The 23,383-nt window shown below is 36.8% G+C and overlaps 2 protein-coding genes across 2 annotated transcripts; both read right to left on the reverse strand.

The window, feature by feature from the left end:
* Positions 1-6,824: 6,824 nt before the first annotated feature.
* On the reverse strand, positions 6,825-9,399 carry LOC127234278 (ovomucoid). The gene is made up of 4 exons (XM_051201173.1): positions 9,348-9,399; positions 8,601-8,638; positions 7,619-7,731; positions 6,825-6,870 (listed from the first exon to the last, which is right to left on the reverse strand). Exons 1-4 carry the CDS (start codon positions 9,397-9,399, stop codon positions 6,825-6,827), a joined length of 249 nt encoding a protein of 82 aa, XP_051057130.1.
* A 10,633-nt stretch (positions 9,400-20,032) lies between these two features.
* On the reverse strand, positions 20,033-22,804 carry LOC127234279 (ovomucoid). Its single transcript, XM_051201174.1, has 4 exons — positions 22,750-22,804; positions 21,866-21,903; positions 20,862-20,974; positions 20,033-20,078 (listed from the first exon to the last, which is right to left on the reverse strand). The coding sequence occupies exons 1-4, from the start codon at positions 22,802-22,804 to the stop codon at positions 20,033-20,035; spliced, it is 252 nt and encodes an 83-aa protein (XP_051057131.1).
* Between the last annotated feature and the right edge of the window lie 579 nt (positions 22,805-23,383).

Below are 23,383 nucleotides of genomic sequence, written 5' to 3' on the forward strand. Positions count from 1 at the left end.
TTAATTGTTTATCTCAGTGTCTGTGCTCCTGGAATTATGTTCAGGAAGCGGTCTCCTGTACCAATTTGTTCAAGGGTACCTCCTACTTTCTCTTCTAAGAGGTTCAATGTGGCTGGATTGATGTTGAGGTGTTTGATCCATTTGGACTTGAGTTTTGTGCATAGTGACAGACATGGGTCTATCTGCAGTTTTCAACACACCATCATCCAATTGTGCCAGCACCATTTGTTGAAGATGTTTTCCTCCCCCCTCCCATTGTATTCTTTTAGCTGTTTTGTCGAAAATCAGGTGTTCATAGGTGTGTGGGTTTATATCAGGATTTTCGATTCGATTCTATTGGTCTACCTGTCTATTTTTGTGCCAATACCAGGCTATTTTCAGAACTATAGCTCTCTAGTAGCACTTAAAGTCAGGGATGGTGATGCTTCCTGAAGTTCTTTTATTGTACAGGATTGTTTTGGCTATCCTGGGTCTTTTGTGTTTCCATATAAAGTTGATTATTATCCTTTCAAGGTCAGTGAAGAATTGTGGTGGGATTTTAATCCTACATCCGACAAAGGGCTGATCTCCAAAATATACAAAGAACTCAAGAAACTAGTCAACAAAATACCAAATAACCCTATTAAAAATGGGGTACAGAACTGAAGAAAGAATTCTCAATAGAGGAAATCAAAAAGGCTGAAAAACACTTAAGTGCTCAACATCCATAGGTATCAGGGAAATGCAAATCAAAACAATTTTGAGATTCCATCTTACTCCTGCCAGAATGACTAAAATTAGAAACACCTATTGTGTGACAACTTATGCTGGGAGAAAAGGGAACACTGCTCCACTGCTGGTGGGAGTGCAAACTTGTACAGCCATTTTGGAGATCAGTATGGTGATTCCTCAGGAAATTGGGAATCAGTCTACCACAGGACACGGCAATCCCCCTCTTAGGCATATACCCAAATGATCCACATCCATGCAACAAAGACATGTGCTCAATTATGTTCATAGCAGCATTATTTGTAATAGCAAGAACCTGGAACAACCTAGATGCCCCTCAACTGAAGAATGGATAAAGAAGATGTGGCACATCTACACAATGGAGTACTACTCTGCGGAAAAAAATAATGGAATCTTGAAATTTGCAGGCAAGTGGATGGAACTTGAAGAAACCATCCTGAATGACGTAACCCAGTCACAAAAAGAGGAACATGGTATGTACTCACTCATATATGAATTTTAGATCTACAACAAAGAATCATCAGCCTATACTTCACACCACTAGAGTAACTAAGATACAAGGTGGATTCTAAGAGATTCATATAAGGTCCCTCACAGAAAGGCAAAAGGACAAGTCCCACAGAGCACAGGGGTTTGGGGGGCAGGGAATGGAGAGAGAACTAGGAGAAAGAGATGGGGAGGAGAAGAAAGTATGTGGGACTAGGAAATTTGAGTCAGGGTAGGAATAGGAGTCAGAAGAGAGAAAGAGAGACAGAGAGAGAGAGAGAGAGAGAGAGAGAGAGAGAGAGAGAACATAAAAGAGGGAGCCATTATTGGTTTGAAGAGAAAACTGAACCTAAAGAAAGGTCTAGAGAGCTACAAGACTGCCACCAACTAACAATTTGAGCAACTGTGGAAAGGCTACCATAAATGCCCTTCCCAGATAGTGAGATCAACAACTAACTTATCCACCATCATGGAGCCCTCATCTAGTACGTGTTGGAAACAGAAGCAAACACCCATAACTAAACACTGAGTCGAACTAGAATCCAGATGCAGAGGAAGAGGACAAGTCCAGGTTGCAGAAACACATAGAGACAGCTGACCTGAACGAGGAGGAGCTAACAGGCCCCCCAGACTGATAGCTGGGAATCCAGCATGGGACTGACTCAGGCCCCCCTGAATATGGGTCTCAGCTAGAAGGACTGAGCAGTCTAGGGGATCTCAGACAGTGGAACCAGGATGTATTCCTGGTACACAAAAAGACCTTGCGGACACATCCCCCAGGAAGGGATACTGCCTTAACCTAGAGACAGGAGATAAGCCCTAGTCTCTATTTCAATTGACTTGATAGATATACATGACCCCACCTGGATGGCATTGCCCTACATGTGGAATTGGGATGAGGGGATGGGACGGGTGGTCAGGGTGCATGTGAGGGGGCAGAGAGGGTAAGAGGGAGGGAGGGAGGGAGGGAGAGGGAACTGGGATAGACATGTAAAATTAAAAAAGTTTAAAAAATAAAAAAAGAATAATAAAAAAAGGAAAACTGACTTCACTCTCAGTGTATGAAATAATTTACAGTCTCACCAGTGTATAAATGTTCCCCATTCCCTGCATTCGTTGTCATTTGTGTTCCTAATGAAGGCTATTCCAAGTGTGATGCTGTGAACTGATAATATACTCCTTTATATCAGGATTTCCTTAATGGCTAAGGATGTTGGATGCTTTCTTAGGTGAACTGTTTTAATAGAGATTTGTACACCTTCCTTTGAGAATGTTCTTTTCAGATGAATGGGTTTTTTTCTCTTGATGTTTAGTATTTTGATTTATTTGTATATGCCATATAATAACTTTGTCACAGTTAAATGGTTGGCAAAGATCCAATGCAGTTCCAGTTAAAATAGAAGGGCCTTTTTTACAGACATAAAAATAACACGCAAAAAAGCAAAGGTAGCCAAGGCAGTTCTAAAAAAAAAAGTATAATGCAGAAGGTATTATAATGCCTGATTTGATATTCTGACTCTACAGAATAAAAACAGCATGGACTGGCACAAAAAAAAATGAATTTATAAATAAATTGTTTAGAAGAGGAACCAAATGTAAGTACAGCAGGAACAGCTACCTGATCTTTGTAAAAGATGCCAAAATGGGCATTGAATTGAAGTTTAAAAAAAAAAAAAAACTAGATTTTAATGTGCAAAAAAAAATAGATTCTTATTTTTCATTTTGCACAAAACTCAATTCTAAATGGATCAAGGACCTCAACATGTACCACATTACCCTGTAATAGATATCTTAAATGATAAGGAATCATTAGTGAAAAAAGAATTCTGGGGGTTTTATTTTGTTTTAATTTGGTTTACTGTTTGTTTTTGTTGTTTTTACCAAAATGCTGCTCACATTTGTTGTTGTCAAACTGTTCTATCATCCCCAGAGTTAAATCTTTTTAGATTTTCTTAGCATGAAAATGAAAAATATCACATTTAATTCGTTCTTCTCATATTGAAACTTTATAATTACATTTTTTCCAGACAACTAAGAATATTCTTGCTCTTTTGAAGTACTGTACACTTGCCCACCCTGTCTCAGGGGCTTGGCCTGTGTGAGCAACATTTGTAAATGCTATAATAAAAGATAAACTAAAAAGTACTCATCAAACAAACAAACCAAAGTCTAAGACCCACAAAAGCACTATACCTTTTGAGGACTTCAAAGTAAAGAGATGCTAAAATGTACAGGAGTGATAACAAGACATGGACCTGCTAGGAGAAGCAGATCATTAGTGTTAAAACCCAGACATCTGTGGTTCTCTGTACTCAAGAAATAAAACTGTGTAAATGCTGTCCTTTTGTTTTGACAAATTCTACAACCCTCCACTCAGGCCAATCACCTACTACAGATCTCAGTGACCTAGGGATTTACAAGGTGCTTTCTGTGCAGGATGAGCCACAACCAGAGAAATGTCTTATCTCTAACATGGAGACTGCAGGCAGCCTTCCTGTTAGTGTTACTGCTCAGCAAGTATTATGGGATGGTAACATGTGAGTTCCTAATAGGAGAAGGAGACTCAGGAAATAGTGTGTATCTATTTTTCCCGTGTGTGTGTGTGTGTGTGTGTGTGTGTGTGTGTGTGTGTGTTTGTGTGTTCCCTCTCCTTCTTTCATTTATTTTGTGAGAGCCAAAGTCACTTATTTTGAGACTGGGATACACAATTTTAGCAAATCCGTGTCAGACACGGAATCAGAAAACTACTTCCGTTGTGAGAGAAACCCTTTTTCATGACTCTGTAGAGGTCACAGATTCCATCACTGTTGATCAAACAAAACTTCCGCAAATCCTGGTGGAATGCCTGATCTTAATCCTAGCAGCCTCAAGATGGATCTCACACTATTGTGTAAATGCTGCTTGACAGATTCATACAAGGGATTGACTTGAAACTATAGAATGTCTCCCAAAGTTTTGTTTTTATAGCAGTTGCTTTTATTAACTCTATTTTATGTCATTAAATTTTACAATGTTCACAGGGTTGGTACCTATGTATATGATTTCTCAGATCAGCCAAATGAGAAACCAATCCTATACAAGCAGCTACCCTATACCTGAGATGAAAAAGACTCTTATGTTTTCATATCATTACGCCCAAGGAATTTATTAATCTCCTGTGTACATACATTCTTATCTAATTTTTCTGACTATGGAGAGGGGTTATTTGAACAGATATGTGTAAAGTATCATCCAAATGCAGAATTTAAAGTCATAGCGGAAGAAATTGTTTTCTATGTATGTTTAGGTATATGTTCTTGTATGTTCCTTTTGCAATACATTCATGAATTCATGTTTTAAAATAAAAGCACTTAGCAATTAAAAAAAGATAAGGAATAAAATTCAACATATAGGCACAGGTAAGAACTTTTGATTGATTGGTTAATTGATTGATTGATAAGGACTTCTGATTGATTGACTGATTTTGTATGTTTGTTTGTTTGAGACTGGGATTCTCTGTGTAACAGCACTAACTATTCAAGAGACCAAGCTGACCTCTGTGGAACTTTTTATAATGTCTTCTGTTACCATGAAATCTAATCCAGAGGAAGGGTGTGGACATTTGAAAGACAATTGCCACCAAATGTAATGGTATTATTAGGAAGTGTAACTTTCTTGGAGTACGTATGATCTTGTTGAAGAAAGTGTGTCACTATGGAGGGGGGGCTTTGAGGTCTTATACATGCTCAAGCTATGCCAAAGGAACAGACAACTTTCTCTTACCTACACGTCAAGTTGTAGTACACTTGGCTACTTCTCAAGCACCGTATCTGCCTGCACTCCACCACGTTACACCATGAAGATAATGAATTAAAACTCTGAATATATAAGCCACCCTAAATAAATGTTTTCCTTTGTAAGAGTTGTTGTGGTCATGGTGTCTCTTCATAAAAATAAAAAACCCAACTAAGACCAGGAAAATTCAAGTCAGTTACAGCTCAGGTGTCTCTGTGATTCATTTTCATATTATCTAAATTATGGTTTAAATTAAAAAAACAATAGTTATCACTTAGTGAAAGCTTACTAATATTCACATTTAAGTCTCCCTTTGCCAGAGAATTTTCTGGTCTGAATCTCTGAATTCAGGAGAAAGGACCCCCTCCTCAGATGTAACACCAGAGTTAGTAGTGCTCTATTAAAGAACAGATTCTTCCTCTTTTCCCAAGCTAATTTTTCTACTTCTCCACCTTCCAGCTGTCCTCAGCAAAGCTAATTGCTCTATGTTTATTGAACAGTGCATAAAACATTGTATAAGAAGGAATGGGGATTCTTTTGTCTTCCATTTTCGCTTGTCTGTTTGATTTTGCCTTTTCACAATGCTAATGTATTTAATAAAAACCATTAACAAGGAATGTTGATTTCACTGGAAGCCATTTGCTGGGTATTCTGGCTCTCCCCATGATTTTAGCTGAAGCAAACATGGGTTCCTTTATTACAAATTCTGTTACTAATACTAACACTTGTATCACACATCATACAATAAACACACATATACACACACCACATATACATAGGTATATTGTGTTACTACATACATATTCATATGTATGTATAGGTAGACTATAGAGTGACTATAAATGAGCAAAGACGCAAGGAATTTCAATAGGTTTCAAAAGTGAAGTGTTTCCTTTACTTACCTAGAAACACTTGACTGAAAACAGAAGTTATCAATCTAGAACCACATCTCACTTTCAATCTTTCTAATGCACATTTGTTTTCAAGGGTTTTTTTTTTCAACCTACTGCTTCAGGTGAACATTTCCCACAATATGCTAACACATTGTTCTGCCTCAGGGGCATGGAAAGATCATGAAGAAAAGGAAAAGGACAGTTTAAAATTAAACCGTCTTGATGCATATAGTCAAATTCATTATGAGGTCAGAGGACAAAAGTTCAACTCCTGAGGAAGGAGTTATTTCCATAAAAAGTCATTCCCAGTGATACTATTTGAAAATCAGCACTTTACTTCAAAACTGGTCATATGTATTTGTCAAAAGTTACCTTGTATTCCAAGGAAGCAAAGACCATTGTTCTTAAAAGAATTATTTTATTGTCAGTACGCATGTATAACATATCTGTGCAAATATCCACTGTAGTGAGAAGATGATATGAGACAGCCCTGGATATGAAGGTTGTAAGCCTCCTGACATGGGTGCTGGAACCCAAACTTGGGTTCTCTCCAAGATTGCCAAGCTCACCCTACCACAGGGAAATCATTCCATTCCCCCAAAAGATATTCTTAATAAAGAGTGTACTTTAAAATTTTATTTAGAACTATTCTTATGGCATTGATTGTTTAAGTTGTCAGCTTGCAGAATGTAAAATTAAGATTTTGCATTCTTAGGTGTCATTAAGTAGTTGACTATAGATGGTAAAACTTCGAAATCTCAAAATCTCAGAAGTGAAATGAGCAGGGAGAGCCCAGCTTTCTGTCCCATATCCTACACACTGATTCACCCAATCTTCTAGGACTATAAAAAACTGATAACAAAATCTCCAAAGCACTGTAGACTTCAGAGTAAAATTGTGAACATAGCAAGATCCATAGGACTATGTAGCTGCATCAAAAACTCAGCATTTACCATAACGTGCCAAATTAATGGAACCACGACTTTCTCTGTAAAGAAAAGAATAAATGAGGTCAACAGTGTTTAGATAAAGTATTGAAAGAATACATAAACCTCTTTGGGAAGTGTATCATGTAATTTTCATAGGGGAAAGACTGAATTGTAGAAATTATTTTTTTCTTTGATGAGCAACTAGACCCTGACTGCTCCCAGGACCTTCACACTTCCATCTCTGGGTATTCTGAACATTTTCTATTATCTCAGTTCTGCCTTAGTCATGTAGCGTGACCATACTCAAAAAAGAATTAGGGATTGTTAATAGATCTTGATTACTTGGATCAATCAGTGGAAAAGCCAATGAGATCATGTGACGTGAGATAGCAAAAGAAATATTTATATATGAGACTAGGCTATCTGATCACATAACAGAAAGGCAAGAATAGTAAATGGAGATATCCTAGAACATCCTGTGTTGTAGAATTGTTCATGGAGTTCAGAGGAAAAAGGATCCTCCCAAGAATCTCTTTCTACTATGATAGATTGCAGACTGTAATAAAGACTTGTTTGCATGTACGTTCAATGCAGCTATATTCTTAAGTTTCAAATGCAAAAGCCACTTTCAGAAATCATAATATTAAAGGGAGATGTATATGTTCCTTTGTCTTTCATAGCACATTGGTTTGTAAGGTCATTTTTTCTGTTTATTATGAACATGAAATATCAGTAAAACTGATCTAAGATTTTGCTACTAAGTCTTCATAACTTAGGAAGAACTTGTATTTAGTATTGTATTCTTACCTGTATGCAATACAGAAAATGCATTTGTTGATATAAGTACGGCGATTGGTTCCACAGACTGGAAAATACTCTCTGGAACAAATACCTAGACGATTATACATCCCACACACTGTCTGAAAACACAAAAAGATAACATAAATGTATTAGATGATGGGCAATTGAATAAAGTGCTCTTCATGTCATAAAAAACAGTTTAAATATAATCTACACATAGATGTAAAGGACATATAACATATAAACCACATGAAAATAATTATCACATTTTTAGTTTGTAAGCCCCTACTAATAAGAACACCACACAGCTGATGTAACATGGTCTTATAAAGCAGACAACTCACATTATGACATCTGTGATTCCCCACCAGACATTTCCTTCATCTCATCATTATCAAATTGAACTTTTTTTTGGCTATTCTCTTATTCCTCTGTAAATTCTCTGCAATTTGATGTACACATGTACTGTATATTTATATTTCAATATATCTCATTTATGTACATGTTCATAAACAAATAATTTCAATTTTAGATAATTTGTTATTTTGTACAAAGAAAGCAATGGAGTATATATTGCATACATGTGACTCACATGTCATTGATATATTAATATTTAGAGGGACAATTCACTTATTTTCAATTTAATATTTACATTTCAAAGGTAACATTGTACAATACAGTATGTGGAAGGCATCATTTCTAATGTTAAATTAACCATTGTGCTGTCCACATTGGGCTATATAGATATGTAATTACACATTAGATTGTTAATGATAGGAATTTGAGATTAAGATACTCTTTGTCAAATCTGGTACCAATGATAAATTGGCTTGCATTTCTGGATTTCTATTTGGTGCTTATTGTATTAAAAATTCTATTTTTTAACTTTAGAAGAGTTTCTTTGGCAAATTTTACATGAAATCCCTCAGTTTATAAAAGAAAATGTATCTTTACTTTTAAATTTCCATACAAAATAGTAGTAACTTACTGGTCTCCTGTAAATTAGTGATTTTATAAAGGCACTTTCTGAAAACAAAGCAGAGAAGTCAGATAAAATGTACAAAAACAAGCTTGTCCACATTGTTTTAGCAAGAAGTACCAACATCGAAATGTAGCAGACATTGATGTAAATTGCCTACAGCTATAAGTAATAAATGAGAATTTCATGGCAACAGTAAAAAAAATTAACTAAAAATACATGGAAAATCTGGACAATTCTAATTTTCAAATATATATAGCCTGTGAAATGTAGTACTATATACTACTATATAAAAGTATCATCTTAAATTTATTAATAGATCTGGACACATTAACTTTATATAACTTTTTATGTGAAGTACCCTGGTTTCAGAGTTCAAAATATCTTTCATGTAAAATATTAAACAGCTGTAATTCCAAGGTTCTAGGTAAAGTTTCACAAGTGCCTCATTTTGAAATTCACAGAAAATCTTGAACTAGATGGAGAATAAAACACTCCCTGATATAGGCCTGAATGTACAGGGCCTGAAGCTATCTTCTAATCTACTGCTATCTTCAAACTTCTGCAATGTGGATTAGTTAGGAAAAGCTATCCACTGCCCTAATTTTAGAGACATTTGCAACATGATGAGTTTAAGGGCTTCAACCCAAGTAAGACAAGCTCATTCATTCATATGCCATATTTAGAGATTTTTGCCTCCCTGGATTTTTTAGAATATGTTCAAAGTTCTCATCCAGGACAGGAAAATGTACTCACCAGAATAAAGAAGAAATGAAAATATGATGCACATCACTCTTGAGAAGAACATTTTATGAGAGACACCTTTGGAGTGTTGGCAAACACAGTACCTTGGACAGCAAATAAAAACAACCAGGGATCAGTCTGACAGAGGTTCTTGATTTTGATAAAACAGTTCCATACACCCAGATTCCTAATTAAGATAATATTCCCTCTTATCAGTTTCTAAACTATGTTTTAAATGGTCATAAAATGTGATCACAGAAGACCACCCAGATATTATGAATGATAGATAATAGATTATAGTTATAGATAGGGATGACAGATAGATAGATACATACATGCATACATGTATACATGTATGTATAAAAAGTAAAGTAGGAAAATACTAACAGAGAAGGGGAGGAAAGGGTGACATTTAAATCTGTATTTTCAAAACAGCCTCCACTGTCATTATTTTAGGAAGAACACTAACCTAGAGAAGCCCTCACACAAGGCTGTCTTGCTGAGAGCCCTATTTGAACTACCTAATACAGAGAGATATTTAGGTTAAGGACAACAGTTTGGGGACTGTGGCTATTTTGTTCATTCCAGTGTTCACTTTTATTTCCTCAATCACGGTCTATCTAAAAAGTCTCCAATTTATCTATGAGCAATGAACACTATGGGCTAAGAGGATTGATTGCACAGGGAAGATAAGACACGGAGGCATCATGAAATCACCCTGGAGGTTTGTAAAGCAGTTCATGAGTGAAGCCTATCAAATACTTCTGAGAAAATCTTTTCTTGGCTGGAGACATGGGGACAATTTGATCTCATAGGTACTAAAACAATGAAAGTAGTCATTTATTCTAGAAAAGGAAAGATGCATGTATCTTTTTCGAATGAATGAATTGCAAGAGGAAAAGAGAAACAATAGGAAAAAAGTGATATTTAGACATGAACATAAGCTTTTTTTTTTTTTTTTTTTTTTTTTTCCGGAGACAGAGTTTCTCTGTGTAGCTTTGGAGCCTGTCCTAGAACTAGCTCTCCTAGACTCAGAAATGTATTTCTATCTCTTAGTTGGGAGAATCTTGAATTTTTTAACTAAAACTAAAATTTTAATACAATATATTCTGATTTTTTTATTTCCCCTCCTTATAGATACTCCCAAATTTCCACAGCTACCTGAATCCATACTCTCTCTCTCTCTCTCTCTCTCTCTCTCTCTCTCTCTCTCTCTCTGTCTCTCTCTCTCTCTACCTCTACCTCTATCTCTCATTAAGATACAAACAGGCAACTAAAAATATAGTGTTCATAAAATAAAATTAGATAAAATAAAAAATAACAGGATAGAACAAAACAAATGAAAAAACCAGAAAAAGAGACAAGGAAAAAGCTCACAAATTATATAGAGACACATACATACTTGCACACACACAGAAATACCATAAAACACAAATATGAAAACTATAATATATACACAAATGACAGGGAAGGTTAAAGAATAGACAAAGCCCTGGCAAAGCATTATGGGATAAAATTGATTTCAAAGGAAGGGTGATATAGGATGTAGTTGCTAACACACAAACACTATATTAATTATAAAAATGTTGGCTGATGGCTAGGGCTTGATGGGAGATGTCATTATGTATATATGTTTCTTAGGGCTTAATGGGAGATGTCATTATGTATATATGTTTCTTAGGGCTTGATGGGAGATGTCATTATGTATATATGTTTCTCATACTGGTTTAATGAATAAAGCACTGTTGGCCAATAGGAAAGCTAGATAGGCGGGACTAGGAAACGAGGAGGAAATAGGAAGTAGTAAGAAGGAGAGTCAAGATGGAGAGTCTGGAGAAAGCAGTATGCCAGCCGGCTCCCCGGTAAAAGAAATACATAGATCAGCAGAAATGGGTTAATAGTTAAGACAGAGCTAGCCAATAAGAAATAAGAAACAGGCCAACAGAATTATATCAAATACAGAGTCTCTGTGTGTTAATTGGGGCTGGCACAGCGGCGGAACAAGACCGGGCGGCGGGTGGAAAAACCGTACTGCTTACAAGGGCTTCTTACTGGCTACTACTCCCTTAATTATTAACTCATAACTATTAATCTATTATTATCATGTGGTCTTGGCTTACCAGAGAATGCACGGACCTGTTACTCCTTTGCCAGCTACATGGCTTCACGGTGACTCTCTCTTCCTCTCTCTCTCTCTCTCTCTCTCTCTCTCTCTCTCTCTCTCTCTCTCTCTCTCTCTCTCCCAGAATTTTCATCATCTCCTAGCCCCTCCTATCTTCCATCCTCGACTGACCAATCAATGTTTTATTCATGAACCAATAAGGGAAACATATATACAGAAGAACATCCCCCATCAGGATGTCCTTCTGCATGCTACAAATATATGTTGCTTTAGTTGGTTGTTAAATAAAGTTGATTTGGCCAATGGCCAAGGATAAGAAAGCCAGGAGTTAAATCCAAACAAAGATACTGAGAGGGAAGAAGCAGAGTTGGAGAAACAACATGTAGCCACTGGAGAAGCAAGATGTGAGCTAGCAAACCATGAACCTCATGGTAAGATTATAAATTAATAAAAATGGGTTAATTTAATTGTGAGTGATAGTCAGTAATATGCCGGAGCCATTGGCTAAACAATTATAATTAATATTAACCCTCTGAGTGGTTATGTGGGAACTGGCATGGGAGACAAGAAACCTCCAACTACAGAAGGGTTACTTAAAATATAGAAGATGCGTGCGTGTCCATGATCTCGTTCTCAGTATGTTTGTTGGTGGTGTGTAGAAAAGCTACTGATTTCTACAAGTTGTGTTTGTATCCTGACACTTTGCTGAAATGGTTGTTTCTGGAAATTATCTGGTGAAAGTTTTGGGACTTCTTATGGATAATATATTATATTAAAATAGAAATAATTTTATTTCTGTTGTACTGACCACACTCCAGAGCAGGACCCATATCTAAGAGGCTTATCCATCATGAAACAGAATTGCAGAATTGATGAGGGGGGAAGGATGGAAGGAAGGAAGGAAGGGAAGGAAGGAAGGAAGGAGGGAGGGAGGTAAGGGGGAGGAAGGGAGAGGGGGGAAGGAAGGGAGGAGGGAGGGAGGGAGGGGGGAGGAAGGGAGAAAGGAGGAAAGAAGGAGGGAGAAAGAGAGGGGGAAGGAAAGAGGGAGGGAAGTAGGAAAAGATAAAGTTGGGTAGGTAGAGAGCTAGGGGAATCTGGAGGACTTGGAGGATAAACACGTTCAAAGCACATGGCATGAAATTTTCAAACATTAAAGACATTGAACTTTATAAAAAGAATATTACAGCAGTCCTATAGTTACTTCTATAAACTACAAATTGACTTGATCAAGGGTCCAACAACTCTTTTCTGCCATTAGACCCATGAACTTCCTCTATATTGAGACTGCACTTTATGCTGCAAGTGTAACCAAAGCAACCACTACCACAGCTGCAGACTCTAGGCTACTTGTACCAGAAAAAAGAAGAAAAAAACCTGTAATAGCTGTTCCAGATGGAATGTGATAGAAGGGCTTCCCAGAACTGCAGCTGGAGTCACCTTCAGCACCCCAGTGGACAAAGGCAACACTACTTAAGATAAGCAGGAGCTCTAAACTGTGATCTGGGCACAGCCTCTAGAAGCTGTTGATACTTTTAATTTAAATAAAATAATAATAATAATAATAATAATAATAATAATAATAATAATAAAGAAAACACAAAAATAATTGTCATAAAACTATGATTCAGGAAAAGGAATTAAAATCATTTTATTTCCCCTACCATGCAAGACATTTACACACATTGTTTTAAATACTCCACTTTGATAAATCTCTTTGGATTTATCCTCCCCACATGGGTAACACTTTTTTTTTTTTACAATACAATCTTATTTTACATACGAATTCCAGTTCCCTCTCCTTCCCATCCCCCTACTCCACCTATTATCTCCCTATCCAATACCCCATCCACTCCTCAGAGATGGTGAAGCTTCCAATGGAGAATCTTCAAAGTCTGTCACATCATATGGGGCAGGACCAAGACCCTCCCCTATATATCAAGGCTGAGCAAGATATCCCTCCATGGGGAATGGGCTCCAAAAAGCCAGTTCATGCACTAAGGATAAATACTGGTTCCACTGCCAGTGGCCCCATAGACTTCCCAGGCCCCCTTCTGACACATTCAGGGAGCCTGGTTCAGTCATATGCAGGTTCCCCAGCAGTCAGTCTGGAGCTCCCACATGTTTGGGTCAGCTGTTTCTGTGTGTTTCTTCAATGTGGTCTTCACCACTTTGTTCATCATTCCTCCCTCTCTACAACTGAACTCCAGGAGTTTGTTTCAATGCTTAGCTGTGGATCGCTGCTTCTTCTATCACCTACTGGGTGAAGGTTCTATGATGGCAATATAAGGTTCTCTGCCTTCTAAGAACTTGGGTGCCCTAAATGGTGGCCTCTGTCCTACATCCCTTCATTTCCTTTGCACCCATCCTTTTAAAACTAGTCAGTTGCAGAAAACTGGGAGGACTAACCACAGACACTGTGGGAAGAGGCACAGTCACCATCTCAGGTAGGAAAAGAACCTGTGTACTTGAAACCTCAGTAAGGTTTTTCATTCAATTTGTGAGCAGCAGACTTGTAGAGGACAAGAGGTGTGGACAGTTTAAACGTTAGCTGAGTGAAAACTAGCATAAAAACCATTTAGATCACAACCCAGTGTTTCTGCTGATTTTGTGGATACATTTGATGGCCTTCAAGCAGTGGACCCTGAGAGAGGGAGGAAGATAGATTAACCATCTGAGGTCTTTGAGGGAGGGCCTGGAGGACCAAAGAGGAGATGTACTTTTCCACTCTAGAATAGCTCCTTCAGTTTCATTTTAGTAGTCATCATGATGTAACCTCAGGAGTTGGGATAGTTTTGTTACTGAGAACATAAACAAAAAAAGAGACTATGATTAAAAAGAAATATTTTTTTTGAAAGGAGAGTCTAGCCACTGTAAAAGTGGTGATAGAAAAATCTGATTAATGGGTAAAAGCTCACATTATAATACCATCCTAAAATGGGGTCTATTGTATGTGAGGCAAGAGGAATTATCTGAGAGCCTTTTGTTCAGGCTCTTAGGACTACATGCCAAGAAAGCAGACAATGCAAAGAGAAAACAAAGTGGGAACACTGTGGTATTCTAGATGAACCCTGAACTAGACTAAGATGAAGTATCTGTGCTCACTCTACAGAGCTCCTCACACCAGCACATTCTCCCATTTACCCCAAGTCTTCAGAACACAAACAATACTGTAGGACTGGATCCTACAGAAGTAGATCCTCCTAATGGCACCCCTTTCCTAGGCCTAGAGCACTCCCTTTCAGAAAAGTGCCTGGCTCCATTGAAACAATCCAAGCATATGACACTCTTTCAGTAACAGACTTCACACATCTCAAGGACCAGCAGTCACACCAAGAACCTTCACTTCAGCCTATTAAGTTACTTGAGAAGTCCTGTAAGCGTAGTCTTCATTCTTTACCATGCCTACTGAAGACACAACATATGGGAGGAAGCTAAATCTCAAGCAAATGATTTATTCCATCACTGTGCTAATGTGTATCAGGCATGTGTATGTCTTCCCAGATAAAGAATATGCTGACTGGAATTATATCCTAGTAGTGGCCCAGACAAATAATAATGTTACTAATAAGCTTTATTACAAAGGAATTAACAGTTGAAATAAGAAACAGCTTCACTATAACAAAGTCAAACATGTCACTGAAGGAAGGGAAGAAAACGCTGCCATATTTCTCAACTGACTAACAGAGGCCTTTGGGAAATTCAACAACCAGGGCTCCACCAGCATGCCTCAACTTAATAGGATACCTTAGACACTGCAAATGCAGTTTCTTTCCCCTCAGAGCCAGCTGTTGAACATTGCCTTCTCAGTGTTCAATAACCAAGATCTGGCAGAAGATTACTGGGATTAGGGAGGAGAGAAGGGAGCCCAAATAATTGTGCTAGACTTTGTATGTGTGGTTGGCCAGATGCATATCCTTACATTTTACATAATTAGCTACAAGGATCACAAGGGCAAACATAGGCCTACTTCAGGTGCACATGCAAGGATACCTGCAAATAAATGAACACTAAACCCTTCATGAATGTCTCCAATATGTCAGGACCCATATGTCTGGCAAAAGAAACTGAATTGGCCTTTTTCTCAGAATAGGAAAGATCTATTTATCAGAGTCACCTTACAGAAATGAGGGTTCCTGGGAAACAGGCTGGCTCTAGATCCTCACATCTTGATCTGCCATGAAGTATCCCAGAGTTTTCCATAAACAGAGTAAGTTCTGAATTTTATATTTCCTAGAATACTCTCTTCTTGATTCAGTAGAGCTAGGAGGAATACTGTTAAGACAATACCTGTTCTCACTGTGAATCTGAAGTTCAGGTTTAGAACTATACATCTCTGGTTGGCTGTAGAAAGCTTTCTAAACCCTGTTGAAAAGAGAATTGAGTCATCTGGGTGTAAGCTTACAATCTTCAATGTCTCTAGAGTCATGGTACACTGACATTTAAAGTACCCCCAACAAATTCAAGAGCAGACTCGACTATTTGGAGTATTTAGATTCCTAGTAATATCAAAACTGCTTGCCTACTAAGATCCCACTTAATACCTGTATAAAGTGTCTCTTTTAAAAGGAGTCATAGTAATAGACTGGATCAGAAAACGGGTTCCACTTTTTTGTTAGCTCTGTAAGACACACCTCACCAAAACCAACAGATGCTAGCTATCTCAGAGTAGAAAGATGGGAGAAAAATTACATCACTCAACCCTTCTCAGAGTAATTTCTCCTTGCATCAAAAAGGCATATAACAACCAGTCACCATGAAGAAAACAGAAGGTTTCATAAGGCCCTCACCCTAAATGGTATGTGTATATTATACAACACTCCTGAAGACCCAGAGATCTATATGAAAGAGAAGGCATAAAGACTGCAAAAGTCAGAGATAACTTAAAGAAGCAATGTTTTCTGGATGCAATAAGTAAATAGCTCATATGAGTTCAAAGCATTTGTTACAACATGTAAGGCCTGAACAAGCTCAAGCCAGAAAAAAAAATAAGAACATGAAGGAGAAGAAATGGGCAAGAAGTCCCAGCAATGGCCGAAAAGCTACTGGCATCTTATTGCTTCTAGGAGAGGGTAAGTCAGCTTCCTTTAAGAGTGTGGCACTTAGTATATCGACTACAATGCAGAGCATATCACAAGCCCAGTAGTAACTGACCAACACAATGAGTTTGAAAGAGAGAGAGAGAGAGAGAGAATAAAGTTAAGTGGGTAAGGAGGGCTGAAACCTGGGAATAGTTAGGGAAGGGGTTGATGTAATTGTAATCAAAACACATTGTATGAAATTCAATAACAATTGATAACTAAAAAATTGAAATAAATAAGTTTATTACTTTTCCAGCTTTTCAGCAGGTAGAGGCACCTACCTTTAAGCCTGAGAACCTGAGTATAATCCATGCAACCCAAATTATTTGTGAAGAGAGCTGACTCACAACTTGTCTTATCATGTCTACACATGCACCACATCTTATGAGCATCCACTTACATACCCAATCTCACAAAAAAAAAAATGCAGTGAAATTCTTTAGAAAAGGGAATCTTACATAGGATATCCACTTGTTGAAATTCTTCTAAAGTATGAATTACTGGTCCTTTGCCAGTGTCGTTGTAACACTACAAGTCATCCCAATATCCCACCAAATAGCGAAAACCACTAGTGCATAGATTCTTAGCTGAAATCATCCTTATGGATCCCTGGCATTTCCCTAGTGCCAGATTTATCTTTAAACCTATGATGGCTCCCTCTATTATGATATCTCTTTTCTTGTTCTCCTTTTTTATTCTTCCCACAACTTGATCTTTCTGATCCCTCATTTTCTCACCCATTTCTCTTTCTCCTCCCTCCCTCCCCCTCCCCCTGTGCTCCCAATTTGCACAGTAGGTCCTGTCCCTTTCTCCTTCTCTGGGTGTCCATGTATGTGTCTCTTAGGGTTTTTCTTGCTTCCTAGCTTCTTTGGGGTTGTGGATTATAGGCTGGTTATCCTTTGCTCTGTGTCTAATATCCACTTATGTGTGACTACATACCATGTTTTTCTTTCTGTGTCTGGGTTACCTCACTCAGGATGGTTTCTTCTAGTTCCATCCATTTGCTTGGAATTTCAAGATTTCATTGTTTATTTTTCTGCTGAGTAGTACTCCACTGTGTAAATGTACTACATTTTCTTTATCCATTCTTTGGTTGAGGGGCATCTAGGTTGTTTCCAAGATCTGTTTTCTGTATTTTACTGTTTATTTTGTAACTGTAATCATTCACTTAAAAAGCAGAATGTAACCACACTGTAATCCTACATTGCCTAAAACACTTTGTTGTGGTATATAAGCTGTAGAAAGAAGGGATACACTAGAAACACAGAAAGAACATGAGAAGAACTGAGAATAAAGAAGGAAGCCAGAAAGAGATTAAACCCCCTCAGGTAGAAAACAATTAGCTTATGCTGATGCTGAAGATTCCTATTAAGGCCCTGTGCTACTTGGGGCTACCCCCCCCCCAGACAGCAGTATAAAAGTACTTAGGGTAAAAAGGTAGTTTATCTCATTGCTGTGGAAATAGCCACCCACAAGAACGTTACCTGTGACTCTATGCTATGCCATTGTACACTTTAGAGTTCCCTTAGTAACCACTGTTAACCAGTAGTACCAGGAACAAGATTTTTGCCCAATGCTCTCAGAATAACTGATATAAAATCACAGCAAATACTACTCAAGCCAATTTTTACAATTCAGTCTTCTTACTTATATCACCCAAAAAGTGGCTTCACAATTCCTTCCCAAGTAACCCTTCTGCAGTATACACAGGTCATAATTAGTTTTGAAACTGCCCATTTTCTATGGAACCCTCTAGAACATGCAAACTCTCTGAGTCATAGCCCTCTATTTCTCCATCCTTATCTTCACATCCTTATTCTTGAGTCTTGATTTCTGCCCCTGTTTCTTATCTCTGCCCACCAGACTTGACCATCCCTCTCACTGCCTAGCTCTTGGCCATTCAGCTCTTTATTAGACCAATTAAGTGCCTTAGACAGGCAATGTAAAACATATGCAACATGTATTTACATCATTAACAAAGGCAGCATAAAAATAGTGTAACTCATCTTTTGCCTAGTTAAAGTAATATTCCATAACAACATATTTTCACAACACTTTCCAGTTATAACACTCTTCCTATCAAAAAGAAATAGAAATGGTCCCAATACTGCCAAACATCCTTAAGTTTTGGACTACATACTGAGCTTCCAGTATTGGAATGATCATGACTGGGCTTCAGCTTTATTCTGCATGTAGGAGTTTTAAATTTAGAAATGTCAATCAGAAACCTTGACATTACAACAGACATCAGGAAGTGGCACTCTGCTTAGGAAGCCTTGACACTCTTGTACAAATGATGCTGCAGAGTCACTTGGTCTTAGCACAACTGACTCCATGATAGAAGTCCTATTCAGGCTTAAAATTCAGCACATATACATCACCACCTAGCAAAACTAAAACAAAGGCCTAATCTGTTAAAAAGCCATAGTTCTGGGAAAGTCTCTAAATGTACTAACCTTGCTTTTTGGCATCTGTAGTTCTGCTTCAGGCTAACTGTTCTTGTTTACTGAAGTTTGTCAACTCAAAATATGATTCTTGTACTTAAAAGCTCACACTAAGAAAGGTTCAGTACTACACTGGAATCCTGAACACCCAGTGTAGACATCTACTGGATAATAAAGACTTTCTATTGGCTTTAATGAATGTGCCAGTAGTCTTCTGTAGTGGATACCCTGACAACACTGGTAGCCTGCTGCTTCTGGTGAAAACTTTCCACAATACTTTCACACATTGTTCTGGCTCAGGGACATGGAAAGATCACAAAGAAGAGGGTGAAGATGGTTTAATATTTAAGTCTTGATTAATCTAGTCAAATTCATTGTGAAGTCGCGGCACAAAAGTTCAACTCCTGAGGCATGAGTTATTTCCAGAAAAAGTCATTCCCACTGAAATTATTCAATAGCCACAATTTTGTTTCAAAGCTTATCATCTGTATTTGTGAAAAGTATACAATTGGTTACCTCACATTACAAGTAAGAAAAGATAATTTTATTTAATTTGTTTATGTTTATGTATATGTGTGTGTATATAACATTTCTGTGGAGGTTCCAAAGTGGACAGGAGATGGTATGAGATCCCCATGGAGATGGAGGATATAAGCCATGGGTGCCAGAAATCAAACTTCCCTAACCACTGGATATTCTTTCCATCTCCCAAAATATTTTCTTGATAAAGAGTATACTTTAAATTTTTATTAAGAACAAAGCTGGGGCATTGATGGTTTTAAGTTGTCAGTTTACAGAATGCAAAATTAAGGTTTTGGATTTTTAGGTATCAAAAAGTAGTTGACTATAGAAGATAATATCTTGAAATCCCAGGAACTCAGAAGTGAAAAGAGCAGTGAGGACCCAGCCTTCTGTCCTGTATCCTGTAGACATATTCACCCAATCTTCTAGGACTGTAGAACCTGATGACAAAATCTCCATAGCACTGTAGACTTCAGAGCAAAAACTGTGATAATAATAAGATCCATAGTAATATGTAGCAGCATCAAAAACTCAGCATTTACCATAATGTGAAAACTTAATGGAACCACCGCTGTTTCTATAAAGAAAAAAATAAAAGTGGTCAAATAGAAATTATTGAAAGAATACATCAAACTCTTTGGGAAGTGCATCATGCTATTTTCAAAGGGAAAAGATTGAATTGTAGGCATTAATTTCTCCTTTCTATTATCAACTAGACTCCAACTGCTCCCAGCATCTGAATGCTTCCATCAGTGGGTTCCCTGAACCATTTCTATTGTCCCAGCTCTGCCTTAGTTGTGAACTCAAAACAAAAGAAAAGAATTAAGGATTGTTTGTAGACCTTGATTACTGGATTGTTCAGTGGAAAAGCCATGAGACACAGCTATCTCATTCACAGAGCAAAACGGGCAGGAATATTAAATGGAGGTATCCTAGAACATCCTATGGTGTAGAATTGTTCATGTAGTTCATGATGTAAGAGTATCCTTCCAGGAAGTTTCTTTCTGCCATGATAGATTTCAGACTATAACTGAGATCTATTGAGCATCAGGGCTTTGGAATTATCTTGTAACATTTACACGTCTGCAATTAGTAGTTCCTAATAATTAAGTTCATTTATTTCTTTCTTTGTACAATGTTCAATACAACTATATCCTTAAGTTCCAAATTCAAAAGGACTCTCAGAAATCACAATACTAAAGGGAGGTATACATGTTTCTTAGTCATTCATAGTACATTGGTTTGTAGGGTCATTTTTTCTGTGTACTATGAGCATGGAGTATCAATAACACAAACCTGAGATTTTGCTATTAAGTCTTCATTACTTGGGAAGAACTTGTATTTAGTACTGTATTCTTACCTGTGTGCAACACAAAAAGTGCATTTGTTGCCATAAGTTTTGCCATTGTTTCCACAGACTGGATAATACTCTCTGGTACAATATCCTTTAGGACTATAACTAGAACATAGTGTCTGAAAAACACAAAAAGATAACATAAATGTATTAGATTATGAGCCATTGAATAAAAAGTTCATCACTCATTTATTGTCACAAAAAATTGGTTTAGATGTAATCTACACATAGATGTAAAGGACATATAACACATATAAAACATGTGAAAATGATTATTTTTTAGTTTGTAAGCCTCTAATAATAAGAACACCATACAGCTGGTATAACATGAGCTTGTAAAGCAAACAACTCACATTATTACATCTGTGATTCCTCAGCAAACAACAATCCCTTCATCCCCCATCACCAAATTGAACTTGTTTTATTATTCACTATTTCTCTGTAAATTCTCTCCAATTTGATGCACATATACTGCCTATTTACATGTCAACACAAATAAATTAAGTTCATGTTCATAAACACACATTCACATTTAGATATTTTGTAATTTATACAACAAAAGCAATAATATGTTTGTGTGTGTGTGATTTACTTTATGCATTCTGTGACAGATATACATTTATATTGATATTTAGAGACAATTTATTTATTTTCATGTTTAACACTTACTTTCAAATGTAACATTCTACCATATAAGGATGTGGAAATTACCATTTTAAGTGATAATCACTGAGGTGTCCCTACTGGGCTGTGTGTATATATATATATTGAATTACATATGTGATTCACAATGGCTCGAATTTGAAGTTGAGATATTCATTGTCACACATTGTATCAATAATAATTTCGCTTGCCTTTCAATTGATGTTTTGGACTTATAGTAATACAATATACAATGTTTTAACTTTTGAATAATTTATTTTATTGGGTAAATTTTACATAAAATTGCTCTGTTTAAAAAAAAAGAAAACTTTACTTTTTAATTTTCATATAAAGTAATAGTAACTTACTCGTTTCCTGTAAAATAGTGATCTTATAAAGGCACTTTCTGAAAATGGAGCAGAGAAGACACATAAAGATTAATAAAAAACAACCTTTTCCATATTGTTTTGGTGAGAAGTACCTACATCTAAAGGTACCAGACATTGTTTTAATTTAAATTTAAATTAAGTTAAATATGAAAATTGGGTGAGAGTAGTAAAGGCTTAACTAAAAATACATGTAAATATAGACAATACTATTTTCCAAAAAATAAAGTGGTGTGAAAAGTAGTACTATACACTACTCTCCTATATAAAAGTATAATTGTCCATTTGTAATAGATCTGAACATAATAACTTTCTATAAGGTATTATGAGAAATACCCTGGCTCAGAGTTCAAATATCTATCATGTATTCACTTAAATTGAAAAAGTTTAAACAGCTATAATTTCAAGGATCCAGGTAAACTTTCACAAATGCTAATTTTGAAATTCACCTAGAATCTTTTACTATATGAAGAATTAAAACACCTCTTAATGTAAGCCTGAACTTAGAGGGCCTAAAGTCATAAAATAAAATGGATTTTCCAAGAATGGCATATTTAAGGACATTATTCTTTCCCTGACTTGGCATTTAACAATAGGATTGCCTTAGCAATGTGCAGTACAAATGAGCAGAGACTGAAAGTCTACACAGCCTGTTCTAACCCACTGCTTTCTTCAAACTTCTCCAATGTGAACTAGTTAGAAGAAGCAATCCACTGCTCTAATTTTTGAAACTTTTGTAACATGACCAGTTTAAGGACTACAACCCAAGTAAGACAAGCTCATTTGTGGCTTTTCAGAGTTATTGCCTCCCTGGATTTTTAAGAATATGTTCAAGGTTCTCATCCAAGACAGGATAATGTACTCACCAGAATAAAGAAGAAAAAGCAAGGTGATGTACATCACTCTTGAGAAGAACAACATTTTATGAACGATACACGAGAAACCTTTGGAGTGTTTGTAAACACAATACCTTGGACAGCAAATAAAAACAACCAGGGATCAGTCTGACAGAGGTTCTTGATATTGATAAAACAGTTCCATACACCCAGATTCCTAATTAAGATAATATTCCCTTTTACCTGTTTCTAAAATAGGATTTAACAAGGTCATAAAATATGATCACAGAAGACCACCCAGATATTCCAGATGATAGATAGATAGATAGATAGATAGACAGACAGACAGACAGACAGACAGACAGACAGACAGACAGATAGATAGATAGATAGATAGACAGATAGATAGGTGAGTGTGTGTGTGTGTGTGTGTGTGTGTGTGTGTGTGTACACACACATACATATATAAAAGCATAAAAAGTAAATTTGGAAAATACTAACACAGGAAAATTGCTAATGTGTGTGTGAAAGAGGAGAGGAGGAAAAGGAGACATTTAAATCTGTGTTTTCAAAAATAAAGCCAACATTGTCATTAATTTAGGAAGAACACTAACCTGGAAAAGCCCTCCCACAAGGCTGTCTTGCTGGGAGCCCCACTTGACCT

The sequence above is a fragment of the Phodopus roborovskii genome, unplaced genomic scaffold (assembly GCF_943737965.1).
Source record: "Phodopus roborovskii unplaced genomic scaffold, PHOROB, whole genome shotgun sequence".
NCBI lineage: Eukaryota > Metazoa > Chordata > Mammalia > Rodentia > Cricetidae > Phodopus > Phodopus roborovskii.